We start from the raw sequence: 13,368 nt of genomic DNA, 5'->3' as shown, positions 1-13,368 counted from the left end.
GGCTTTGTGAAGTTCCAGTGAATAAGTAGTTGTGAAACTGTTCTGTCAGCTGTAAAGTCCTGGACACATTCAAAGGCATTATTAGTTGTTGATAATCCCCCCCCCCCCCCCAAAAAAAAATCAGTATTTGTTTTGAGATAACATGACTCTTATCTCACACAGCTAGTTAGTCCCCCAGCTAGGATTTGAACTCAGGCAGTCTTGTGGCAGAGTCCAAATTGTTAAACACCACCATTATGTCCTCTAAAACAAGGATAAGAATAGGCCCTAGTGCCTAGGGTTATTTTGACATCATGGATATAAAGCACTTACTTTAGTATTTGACCACGTAGTAAGCATTCCATCATTAGTGGCTATTTTTCAAGGGTAAAGTTCCTTCTTTTTTTTTTTTTTTTAATTTTTTTTAACGTTTATTTATTTTTGAGACAGAGAGAGAGACAGAGCATGAACAGGGGAGGGGCAGAGAGAGAGGGAGACACAGAATCGGGAACAGGCTCCAGGCTCTGAGCTGTCAGCACAGAGCCCAACGCGGGGCTCGAACTCACGGACCACGAGATCATGACCTGAGCCGAAGTCGGACGCTTAACCGACCGAGCCACCCAGGCGCCCCGGGTAAAGTTCCTTCTTTTGGTGACTTCTAAAATGCTCTTTGACTCTGATGCAGGGATGACACTCCCAGCACAGAAGTGTGCATTGGATGCATTCAGAACTAATGGAGATAAAAAGATTCTGATCGCCACCTCAGTTGCTGATGAAGGCATTGACATTGCTGAGTGCAATTTGGTCATCCTGTATGAGTATGTGGGCAATGTCATCAAAATGATCCAAACTAGAGGTAAGAAGAGCTTTGATGCCATTACTAAGTGACTGCCAGTTTGTCTGATTTGTGAGTGTGTCTGTCATTTAGAAACTTACTTTCGACCAGTCATTGTGCTTCTGGCCTTTCTCTGGGTCTTTCTACTGACCCTTGTTTGGCACAGTGGACTTTGATATCATTGGCCCTAACAGTGACTTACTTGGTCAGGATTGGGGAGTACAATTTTGTCCACTAATATATATCCCATTTTGATTCTTGTGCACAATGAGTACTGTTTAGTTGACCTACATTGACTGACATTTATGGAAAGATAATTCCCACTTGGATTATATATGTATAGCCAACATGTGGACCTCTCATGGTGGTACTTGTGGTACTGATGGATCCCTGTATTCTAGAAGAAAAACTCCATGGGATTTTTCTGTCCTACCTCAACTAGGTGATCTCCTAAGTAGCCTCTCTTCCTTTTTTCAATTTCCATAACAACACCGGCCACTTTACTTCCTGAAAAACAGCGTTGGGCATGTCACTCACCTGCATAGGAACTCTAATAGGTCCCAAATTACATGATGTTAAAAAGGTCAAAATCCAGGACCAGTTTATCTTTCCGACCTATTTCCCGTTCTTCGCCTTTATTCATTATCCACTTCTGCCAGCCTGACTTCATCATTTTCTCGTTGTTGCAGAAAGTGCTCATGTACTGCTATTGACAATCTTCATTTTACCTCTTAACCTCTTCCCCTGATTCCATATCACCTGTCTCTAATTCCCCCAGCTGGCAACAGTTTTTGGAATGCACATAGTCCTTTACAGTGATCTTTCTTATAGCACTTATTGCCATCTATATTCTGATGACTGTGAACATATCTATTTCCCCATTTCCCTGAAGGCTTTGAGGGAGGATGTGTTCATTATTTGTCTTAGAGTGCTCGCTCACAATGTCATCCTGTGGGTTCATATTGGATTGTCTTCAAGGCAGTGTCTCTGACAACATGGTTGTCTAATCACCCTGCACCATGGGTACCCCAAGGAAGCCAGTCTAGTGTGGGCTCTTAGTTTAACATGTAGTTTAATATCCAGGTATATACCTGCATTGGAGCCCATGCTCTAACAGCTCACCTTTCCTGTGAAAATGGAGTTCAGTGAACCAAAGTTGAATTTTAGGAATACCCTTTTGTTGACTTATTCTCAGATTTACCAGGGTTTTAAGTCAAAGGCACCAAATATTTGTTTTCTGATAGGCAGAGGAAGAGCGAGAGGTAGCAAGTGCTTCCTTCTGACTAGTAATGCTGTTGTAATTGAAAAAGAAAAAATAAACATATACAAAGAAAAAATGATGAATGACTCCATTTCAATGCTTCAGACATGGAATGAAGCAGTATTTAAAGAAAAGGTAAGTCTTTTAATCTGTGTTACTTTTTCAGAATCTGACTGTAATAGAATACGAGCATAGTTGGTACCTTTTATCATATTGCTCTGAGTGTTGCATTAGAACAATAAGTTTATGCTTAAAATTTTGTCCTGCAGTGAACATCGGAGTCATTCTGATTTAAGTCTCAGTGAGATTAAAATACAAATTATTAGTGTTGATACTTGAAGTTTGGTTTTTAGTTAGAAAGGACAAACTGAGTTAGAACGACCCTTAAGTTGGGAGCTCATCTTGAGGACTACATCATAACAGGCAGGACCCTGCTCTCCCCTGTCTTTTCCTCAGGCCCCTCTCTCTGATATCTGGAGTCTTCCGAGAAGAGCTCCCAGTGCACTATGCACGTGGTAAAATGCTGTTGTGGCTGTGGATAGTAATGTGCACTTTGGAGTGGCGTTATCTGTTCAGTTCAGCCTCTTGGTAGTAACCTTCATTTGATTATAATTTCCTTTATAACCCAGAAGCATGGAACCAGATTGGGGAAAATCAGGAAACATATGCACATGCACACACACATGTACGCATGTACACGCACCCCCACACTTTCTCTAGACCCCTTGTGGAAACTCTGATCCCAGAATTGCTGCCACTTATGCGATATGTGACCTCAGGCATTAACTCTATCTCTTAAGTCATCAGTCTCCACATTCATAAAGTTAGGAAAGAAATGGTATTTAATTCACAGGGCAGTTTGGGGGATAAAATGGGGTATGTGCATCGCTCAGCACAGTGCCTGGTACAAAGTAAGTGCTGAAAAAATGAGAGTTGTTATGGACAGAGGCATATGGGAGGTAGACTTGACCTTCACAAAAATGAACTTTACATTTCAGTAGACTGACTCCATAGTGTCCATATTTTTAAAAAGTCATAATCTCTTTTATCAAGAAAGTTTTAAGAAGTAGTGGTCTAACACTTATTTAGGACATAAAATCTTAACTTTGTCAGTGGTTCCTCATTTTTTAAAAAATGTCTTCCTAAAGCTTAGAGACTAAAATATTTAAAAATACTTCTTCCACAGTTTCATTGAGAATGGCAGGGAAATTTTTTAGTTCCTCTTAATTTTTCTTCTGAATTTTACTGAAGATAAGGGCTTTTCACTGTGCCACCTTCCCATTTTGTAGCATATGGGAATGTTGGCAATAAAAGTTTTAAAACCATAATAGCTTTCATCCCCATGCCCTAATTTTTGTCTCTTCCATTGGGTGACAAGCTGCTTAGACTCCTTTGTGGCAGAAGAAATAGACTAAAAATCTTCCAGGGGAGATGGAGGCTGGGCCAGACACAGACATTCTTTTGTAGTCAGTGTGCCAGGACAGGAGTGGGATGAGAACAAAACAGGTTAAGTATCAGCATGTTGAGTTAGACTGTTGAATCACATTTGGGATTCCCCTCACAGCCATAGAGAACAGGCAGAGATGGTAAAGGATGAGAGGGAGTTTGGGACAAGTGTGGCCAGGACCTGTTGGTATCTGGTAATTTTGTTGGGGGTGTGTGTGGGAATTCTGGCTCCCCACAGGGTCTCCCTGACATCACAGGCAAAAGGGTCTACCATTTGGCAGGGCTGAAAGTCATGGCTCCCCTCTTGGCTTTCTCTGACACCATGGGGTGAGAGTGTCAAGGTTCTTCGTTACAGCTCTGCAAGTGGAAATTTTGGTGCCCCACGCAGTCTTTGCTAGCATGGGTAGGGGTGAGGCCACCCTAAAAATAGGTTAGTTATTTACATATATATATATATATATATATATATATATATATATATGTATGTATATATATATATACGTATGTGTATATATATATATATATATATATACACACACACACACACACACACACACACACACATACATACATACATACATTTAGGGGCACTTGGGTGGCTCAGTCAGTGTCTGACTCCGGCTCAGGTCATGATCTCATGGTTCATGAGTTTGAGCCCCGCGTCAGGCTGTGTGCTGACAACTCTGAGTCTGGAGCCTAGTTGGGATTCTGTGTCTCCTTCTCTCTCTCTGCCCCTCTCCTACTCACACTCACTCTGTCTCAAAAATAAACTTAAAAAAATTTTTTTTATATATTTTTGAGAGAGAGAGAGTGTGTGTGCATGCACAAGTGGGGGAGGGGCGGAGAGGAAAGAGGGAATCCCAAGCAGGCTTCGCGCCATCAGCACGCAAAGCCCGATGCAGGGCCCAAACTCACGAACTGTGAGATCATGACCTGAGCCAAGATCAAGAGTCGGGACACTTAACTGACTGTGCCACCCAGGTGCACCCCTAGGCCATAGTTTTTTGTTTTATTCTGTGATGTTTGGAGTAGAACAGTTAATGTCTGAAAGTTTTTTAGCTTGCTAGGCTGTGCCTTTCCAGGTCCTTTGGCTAGAGAGAGTAGGTTTCTGTTGAGATATTTTTTATTTGGGCCCATAGGCATTTCTGCTTGCTTGTTTCTTCAGCCCCTAGTCTGGATATATGAGGTGAAAAGAAAACCCAGGGAGTCACCACCATGTTGTTCTACCATGTGTTTCCTAGCTGCCTGCCATCCTCTCTTCAACCTTGGGAATCTTCTTAGGTTTATTTTCTCCATCATGTCCAGGTTCTTAGTTATACTTAGCCATGTCCTGAGGTTTGGAATAGAAGGCAGACATACTATATATACATTTAACTTTACTGTAATTCAACAATACTCTCCTGTGGTTGGAAGAGGAGAGAAAAAAATTTTTTTAGATGATGGGGACTCTTCTGCCTGCTGTTCCATTTAATGGGTCTCTGCTCTACAAGTGGGTGTAGTCATGCCTGAAACAGTATATATCATATGTTTATTTGTGAGGGATTTAAAAAATTTTGCCAACTACTAAAGTAGAAAGCATGGTTCAGATGACTATTTTATGGACATCCTTAGTATTTTATGAGCATCTTTGATGAAAAAATTAAAAGACTAATTGGAGGTCACAGTTAAACACTAACAAAGAATTAGGAGAACCATTAAAATAATCTATGGGATTTTTTTTTTTAATAAACAAAGTCAGGTACTGTATGTTCATGGAAGTTGTATATAAATGAATGATTACATACACATATATGTGTATATATATACCTTCTAGTTGTACACAAATTACACTGATGATGTGGGGTTTTTTTTTTGTTTGTTTTTTGCGTGTGTTTTTTTGCATGTAGGTTCTCCAGATACAGATTCAAGAAAAAGTCATCAGGGATAGTCAAGGAAAAGTAGAACCTGTACCTGATAAGGAAAATAAAAAACTGCTCTGCAGAAAGTGCAAAGCCTTTGCATGTTACACTGTTGATATCAGAGTGGTGGAGGTAAGCAGCCTTTTTAACAAAGAGCACTGGGTCATTTTTTAGCAGTAATTAAAGCTTACTATTGGTGAGATATTTATAGTCAGACATTATTATTTTTATTGTTTTCATGACCATAGTCAATGTATTTTTAAAAAGCTAAACACGTTTTAATAGGAAATCCTTAACAATAAAGAAGAAAAAGAAGCCACTTAACTAAATATTACATAGCCATTAAAAATGGTTATGCTAAATGAATGGGGTATCTTGCATTCGATCCTAGAGTAGATAAAGAATATTATTATAAAAAGTAGTAAAATCTGTAGTTAATAGTAATGTTCCAATCCTAATTTCTTAGTTTTGACAAATGTACTATGGTGTGTGAGAATTCAGGGAAGCTGAGTGAAGGGTCTACAGGAATTTTCTGGATAATCTTGGAAATTTTTCTGTAAATCTAAAATAATTCCGAAGTAAAGTTTATTAAAATGATCATGAAGCTTATGTATAATGAAAAACTTCTTACAAACTAATGAAGTGGGAAAAATAACAAGGATACAAAATTGGAAATATGCTAGGACTATAGCAGTGTGACATAATAGCAATAATACCACCATCACTACCAGCAACAAAAAAATAAATTTAACTTTGTATAGACAAAAAGACTAGGGGAAATATCTAAAATGCATTACTATTTTGCAGTGAGATTCTGTGATATTTTCTACTATTTTATGTTTTCTAAACTTTCTTTTTGGGATACAAATCACTTTTATAACGAAAACAAAGTATCTCATTTTAAAAAATAGGTTAGTTTTCTGAATTTTTTTTCCCTAATACTTTTGGATAAAACTTTGGATACAAAAATGTCTAAAGACAAAAGTTGGATGTAACTCCATTGCTGCTGATAAAGGGGAGGCTCGTTCAGATGATGAGTTTTCAGGGTTCTCCTTGCGCTTCAGAAAGCTGAAGTCTCTAATCAGTCCCTCTGAGCAAGAAGGATATTAGGGGTGATACTAGCAAGTTCCCATGCCTTTAGGAGTCTGCTTCTTTAGCTATAAAAGGTCCCTTCAGCTCCAATTTGAGTGATTTTTCTGTTGAAATGGTGCTTTATGACTTTTCCCGAGGGGCTGGTGTGTTGGGTCTGCATTTGTTCTGTACAGTGTGGCCTTTCTGAGGTTTACTCTAAAGTTGACTACAGGCAGAGCCTCTGAACCCTTTAGTCCCCAACCCTCTTCAGATCCACATTGACCCTTTGTTCTCTGTATCCTTTGGATTTTGCCTGCCAGGTGAATTCAGTCTTTGGAGATCTTCAATAAATACTCCCTTTTGTTTCTGAATCAATAAAGGGTATCTATTTTCAGAAGCTCAGTTCCCTGGAAACTTCTTAGTCCTCCTCTTCATGAGATGGCCCCTGTCACTTCACTTGTACCCTGACCCCCACCGTCAACTCCACCCGTGTAACTGGGAGTCAGGCCGCGTGGATTCTGGTCTGGCCTTCAGGTGAATGTGTATTTCCTTCTTACCCCATCTGTAAAATGAGTGGGATCCTACGTGCTCTTCATCTCAGATAAGGGTGGAGCTTTTTAAAATCACGGTTTTGTACTCGTTTTAATGTTGTTATTCAACCCCTTCATCCGTAGGAATGCCATTACACTGTGGTTGGAGATGCTTTCAGGAAGTGCTTTGTGAGTAAACTACACCCCAAACCAAAGAGCTTTGGATATTTTGAGAAGAGAGCAAAGATCTTCTGTGCCAGACCAAACTGCAGCCATGACTGGGGAATCCATGTGAAGTATAAGATATTTGAGATTCCAGTTATAAAAATAGAAAGTTTTGTGGTGGAGGATATTGCAACTGGAGCTCAGAAACTATATGCAAAGTGGAAGGACTTTCATTTTGAGAAGATACCATTTGATGCTAAGGAAATGCCCAAATGACCTGGGTGCCTCATTCTTTAGCTACAGGGGATGGATGACCGACCCTGACTGAAGAAATTAGCCCCAGTGGGTACAGTCATGGATTGCTTGTACCATTGTGAAGGTATTTGCCCAAGGCTTGTATTGAACTAAATATCTATCACTTAACTTTACCCTCTGTTTATGGCTTTCTGTAGGCCAATAAAGCTCTTAAGTACTTGGGAAAAATTAAAAAGCCTTAACTTCTTTTCCTATCCTTCCCCTTGCAACTGATCCCCAATGAATATCCAGTAGCCACTGGGTACACATTAGAATGAATGAATGAATTGAAGGAAGGAAAGAAATGTTGAAAGTTTTTTCTATGCTTCCCTTTCTTTCCTTAACCTACTGTAAACTGACTTTTGCCCTTAATCTACTGACATTGTTCTTGTTAATACCAGTGCCTAATCCATCAGGCACTTCTTAGGCCTTCTCTCTCTTTGATCTCTTTGCTGCTTTTGGCCCTGTTGAGTACTCCTTTCCTGGAACCCCCTCTTGGCTCCTATTTCTGTTAGCTCTGTCCCAGTCTGTGCTGTTGATTCCTCTATGCTGATCTCTTAAATGCTGATAATTCTAAGGGTTCGATAAATATTCATATACATAGATACAGTAGTTACTCATATTTTCCATGTACCAGTGTGTGGCATGTAATCTTAAAATTCTGTAGGACAACTTTTAGTAATAGGAGTGTGTAGATGATACAGTACTTCTTGAGAAATTGATTTGTTTTTATAGTTTATTTGTACATCTTGCCCTATTAATTTGTTTCCTTAACCCGTGCTGTTGTTCCCTTTGAATGGTCATCTCAAGCCATTTTGTAATAATAGTTGATGGTCAACAGTTTGGACTCTGTTCTCAGGTTCCTTGGATGAAACTGAGGAGATAAATTTGGCTGTCCTATCCACTTAAAAAAAATCAGACTATGTATTCAAGTGGCATTCTTGTGTCATTAAACAAGGTTGCTGATGCCCTGAGAGTTGTTTGCGGTTTTCCAGACATGGGGACAACTGCCTGAGTTTTGCTGTTTCCATGTAGGCCACGGTATTTTGTGTTCAAGACAGGGTAGGCTCTGTAATAACTTAAGTATTCTCTAAAACAGATTCAGATTAGTTGTAATTCACTAGGACCATAAATGGCTTAGACAAACCTTCAAACATCACAAAAGGAAAGACAGAAAGCTCTGACCAGAAAATGAAGTGGCTGGAAACTTGATCTTAACTTGTAGTCTCCAGGAAGGAGAAAATACATTGTTGATGTTTGAGCCACCCAGTCTATGATATTTTGTTATGGCAGCTGAGACATGTGCCCCAAAATGCTGTCAATGACAATAAGGACGTAAACTATAGGACACGAAAATAAAAAGATGATCTGCTCACCACGCTTACATTATTGCTCCTACTAGCTTCTTGTCTGCTCCCAACCAGGGCAGAGAAATCCTGGTTCCCCAACTCTTCCGTTTCACCTGTATAGCACGGATGTGGTTGTAAAAGCAGGAGAGGTTAAACGTCACCCAGGCTTCAGGATGCTGGTAGCCTGAGACTCGCTCTGCTCTAAACAGGCCCAGACTGAAGCCTCACACACCACAGAATTCAATTCCAAAGTCAAAAAGTTTTGCTTGAAAATAGATTTAATCTCTTCTTCAAATTACAAATGTTCTAAGTCTCTCTCCAAAACCACCTCCAAAGTCCTCCTCTTAACTGAAAAATTTTCTGGGGACGATTTTTGAAGATAGTAAAAGAAAAATGTCACAATTTCTCTGGTGTTGATCCATCCAAAGGTACATAATCAAAAAATGTCAGTGTCTGATCCAAGCTGTCTGGATCATCCGCTCTGAAGGAAGAAGGGGGCAGGGAAGTCACAATCACTACTGTGATCTGAAGTGGGAGAAAGTTCTCATCTACCCATGTCAGTTAACTCTGGCATACTATGCATAGGCCAGGGAGTCTCAAGGGAAAGGTTTCACCGAACAGAGGGGAACAGAGCCGAACAGGAAAGAGGACAGGCGACGCCTTCTGAGAAGACTTATCAGGCTGACAGTGAAAAAAACATCCTGTAATCAGTTTCCTTAAAGACAAGCTCAGTTCTCCTTTTCTGGCACTACTGACATTGCCACCACTTGAGCTTCCAAATTCCAGAGAGAGAGCCAAAGATTCACAAAAATAGAGAATGCAGAAACTGCTCGTTTTGTGCCTGGAGGGATGGCACCAGAACACGTCCGTGCTCACGTGCATGTGTGCAAGGCGGCACCCCTGCGGGGAGGCCCACACGTGGAGGGGGGTGCTCTGCACCAAGGGCCCGGCCGGCCGGTGGCGCTTCGCTCCCTCCTGGTGCAGCTCCAGGTGCAGGTGACCTACTTGGCCATCTTGCGAACCATGTAGTTGAGGATGCCCCCGTTGTGGAAATAAGCAAGCTCCACGTCGGTGTCGAACCTCATGACGGCCTGGAAGCTCTTCCCAGTGTCAAGCTGTGATGACAAAGAAGCAGAGGAGAATCAGTGAGGGAGGAGGCTAGGCAAGGAGGGGCGCCCACCCACCCTGTCCTCAGGGCTGCCGCGTGCAGTTCCGGGCTCCAGCCCAGACCCAGGAAATCAGAAGCTGCATTTGGACGAGACCCCCAGTGGACTTCTCTGCACAGGGAAGCATCATGGCGTATGAGTGATGGCGGTGACAGGCAACAGAGAACCAGGTCTCCTGGGGTAGCAGCAACTAATGATGTTCGGGATGGCGTTTTCTCTCTTTACTTTGAGAGGGAGAGAGAGAGATCATGTGCGCACGTCAATGTGGGGGCAGGGGCAGAGAGAGAGGGAGAGAAAGAATCCCAAGCATTCAGTGTGGGGCTGGAACTCACAAACCCCAAGATCATGACCTGAGCCCAACCTGGATACTTACCAGATGGAGCTACCCAGTGCCCCTGGATGGTATTTTCTAAACCCTCTCTGGGAGCTGCGGGTCAGGAGAAGTCTCATTAAGGTGGTCCCGTAGGCGGTGCGGGGCACTTGGCCTCACCTCACATAGGGAGCTGTCGTTTTTACCTCTGGGCTAATCAAAATCTGGGGCCTGGGGTGAGGCTCAGGGATGGGGTGTGTCTGTTCACATTTTGATAATAAAAAGGTATTTTTTGGGTAATGTGACAATGTGCGGTCTTTGAGCTTCCCCCCACCCCTCTCTGGGCTAAGTGAGTCTGGGCCACAGTGGAGACAGCGGGGCTGGTTGGAGGGTAAGAAAGGAAGTGATGGTGACCACACGCATAAACAAGCTGTAAGTGATCAGTCAACAGCTGCCATCCTCCCTGCAGTCCTACTGAGTGATTTTCTTCCTTCCGAACTCTACTCCTTTCCTTCTGACGGGATTGATTATAAACACACAGCCCTGTTTACTTGGGCCTGGTGTGGAGAGGCTCAGCTTACCTTGACCTGCACTTTCATTCGTGGTTTGAGGTTTTCTGGAATGATGATCGTGTATCGTTCCCGCCCTGTGAGTCCCAGGATGTCTGCAGTCTCCCCAGGAAGATATTCGAGGGGAATCACCCCCATTCCCACCAAATTACTGCGGTGAATGCGCTCGTAACTCTCCGCCAGGACGGCTTTGATTCCCTGAGGAGCCAAGACAGTACTTTGGACACAGTTCCAGTTTTCTTTAGCAACAAGGAAACTTTACAAAAGGCTTCTTAAGTCTTCTCACACCTAAATTCTAAGTACCAACTGGTTGTTTACATAAAGTTGCTCTCTAATTATAAATAACACAGTAGATAGTCTGAACTGCCTATAAGTACAGGCCACGTGCAAGCACTTGAATGGATTTTCTCAATCCACCCTCCGCCAGCTCTGGGAGGTAGAGGCCATTATTGTCCCCCCTTTACCCACGCAGTCAGTGGAGTACCTGGTATTGGAACCCATGCAGTTTGACCACACGCTTAGCTGCTTTGTGATACAACATCTCTTAGCAAACTTTCATTGTTATCTGGAATCTACACCACAAAACACCACAATCATTTCTTCTATTTCCCTGGGATTTTGCTACTATAGGTGCAGACACAAAAGATTTAACCAAAAAAGCAACTTCCAGAACATACTATCGAGAAAGTAAATGATGTGCTGCTTTTACAATTCCTGTTTCAAGGACTAAATTGCACTGAATACAGTCTTCATATTAAGACTTCCTGTAAAGTACATTGTATTAGTGAACTAGAAGTGGCAATATACAGCAGTGCTCAATAAGCCAGGATCCTTGATTAACTAGAACACCCCACTCTTAAATATTAGTTAACTGTAATATAATATTAAGATACCCCTACACGGGCTCTTGATACATAGAGTGCACTTTTTTTGAGGGGGAGGGGCTGTAGGAGAGGGAAAGAGAGTCTCAAGCAGGCTCCACACCCAGTGCAGAGCCCGACTCGGGGCTCAGTCTCACGACCCTGAGATCATGACCTGAGCCAAAACCAAGAGTCGAACGCTTACCTCACTGAGCCACCCTGGTGCCCCTTTAGGGTATACTTTTAAGCCCCCCTGGATGAGGAGCATTCTGGGAACTTGTTAAAAATGTAGGTTCTTTAGGCATTACCCCAGATCAGGACCTCTTGCAGGGAGCATGGAGGGGAGAAAGCTAGTGATTCTTGTAAGCTGCGGGAGCCGTATACACAAAGCACTGGTTCTCAAACTTTGCCACATATTCACATCACCAGGGCAGGCTTTTACAATGCCCACATGCAGGCCTTTCTCCTTAGCAACTAAACCAGAATCTTTGGGCATGAGATCCTGGCATAGGTATATTTAAAAATCCCACAAGCGTTTCCACATTTAAAAATGAGCGTATAGAGGAAGAACAGGTTCTTCAGAGCAGCAGATATTCCGTCTGGATTTACGTACACGTATTCACTAGGAGGGGGGTGGTCCTGTGCACGTGCCTAGCTCCGGGCAAGGGCCGCGCGGCACCTCAGCCGGGAGCACAGCCCAGCACTGCTGAGCAGCCCGGCTTGGGCTGCCGGAACCTGGAGCCGTTCCGTACAGAGGTCTAGGCTCCTAGGAGCCCCTTGCGTGCCGGTTCTCTTACCCTCCGCCAGCTCTTACGGTTCCCTCTCTGGCTGCGTGCTGCACCGGGTCTCATTTCTACCACCAGCTCCCAGCCTTCTTCCTAAAACCCTTTCCTCTTCTGTCATTTCTCTGGTTCTTTCTAGCAGCTTCTCAAAAAGGCAGGCTTTTGATATATTACCAAGTAATCAGAGAACATCCTCCCCCCACCCCCACCCCGTGCCAGAGCAAAAGGATGGATTAAAAAAAAAAAAAAGAAAAAACACAGTAGGTGTGATGTTCAAACACATTATCCTGGACTTCTGGAGGGCAGCCTGCCAGACACCACATTTTTTACCATAGACATCAACTTATTTAGTGGATGTCAACTTATTTAGTGCTTCCCAAGGCTTAATTTGCTGGAGCCACAAATCATTTGGATTGACACTGGCTATGGCGTTTCACCCAACCCCGAGAATTAAAGCTGAGCTGCAAGGCTCTTCCAGCAAATGCTCAGGAGGTAAAAGCTGCCTGCTCCCTGCACGGCCCCTCCATGGGGACGCCGCCAGAGGGTCAGGCCCTGAATTGGTAGAAGGTTCTAAAGAGCTGCCTGTCTACATCCAGAGAGCGCTGCCTTTTTCCTTGGGAGTCTACAAGCTGATTCACGGGCAGTGAGAAGCAACTGTAAAAACGTGTGCTCCCGCGTGTGTCCAAAGTGAAGGCTCCTTACTTTACCCTTCTGTGAACCTCCTGACCGACAACACAGGATCGGCCGCCCGGGCTTACTGCGCTCCTGGGACAACCGCCTGAGATACATTTCTGATCCTCAAACTGAGTATCATGAAAACCATGAAATTCTTCCCTACAAAACAAAGACATGC

The 13,368-nt window shown here is 42.9% G+C and overlaps 2 protein-coding genes across 5 annotated transcripts in view; one reads left to right on the top strand and one right to left on the bottom strand.

Moving 5' to 3' along the window:
• DDX58 (DExD/H-box helicase 58) overlaps window positions 1-8,453 on the top strand; it is a 38,484-nt gene extending 30,031 nt beyond the window's left edge. For all 3 annotated transcript variants that reach the window (XM_043565840.1, XM_043565842.1, XM_043565843.1), the window contains 4 exons: window positions 665-835; window positions 2,059-2,210; window positions 5,408-5,551; window positions 7,165-8,453. In XM_043565840.1, the coding sequence (XP_043421775.1) occupies window positions 665-835; window positions 2,059-2,210; window positions 5,408-5,551; window positions 7,165-7,461 (764 nt within the window). In that variant the 3' untranslated portion in view covers window positions 7,462-8,453. The remainder of the gene's footprint in view (window positions 1-664; window positions 836-2,058; window positions 2,211-5,407; window positions 5,552-7,164) is intronic.
• A 635-nt stretch (window positions 8,454-9,088) lies between these two features.
• ACO1 (aconitase 1) overlaps window positions 9,089-13,368 on the bottom strand; it is a 67,511-nt gene continuing 63,231 nt past the window's right edge. For both annotated transcript variants that reach the window (XM_043565844.1, XM_043565845.1), the window contains 2 exons: window positions 10,886-11,071; window positions 9,089-9,943 (listed from right to left, as the gene is read on the bottom strand). In XM_043565844.1, the coding sequence (XP_043421779.1) occupies window positions 9,830-9,943; window positions 10,886-11,071 (300 nt within the window). In that variant the 3' untranslated portion in view covers window positions 9,089-9,829. The remainder of the gene's footprint in view (window positions 9,944-10,885; window positions 11,072-13,368) is intronic.

Source organism: Prionailurus bengalensis, chromosome D4, assembly GCF_016509475.1.
Source record: "Prionailurus bengalensis isolate Pbe53 chromosome D4, Fcat_Pben_1.1_paternal_pri, whole genome shotgun sequence".
Taxonomy (NCBI): Eukaryota; Metazoa; Chordata; class Mammalia; order Carnivora; family Felidae; genus Prionailurus; species Prionailurus bengalensis.
The sequence above is the reverse complement of the archived record's forward strand: the minus strand, read 5'-3'. Positions and strand labels throughout refer to the sequence as shown.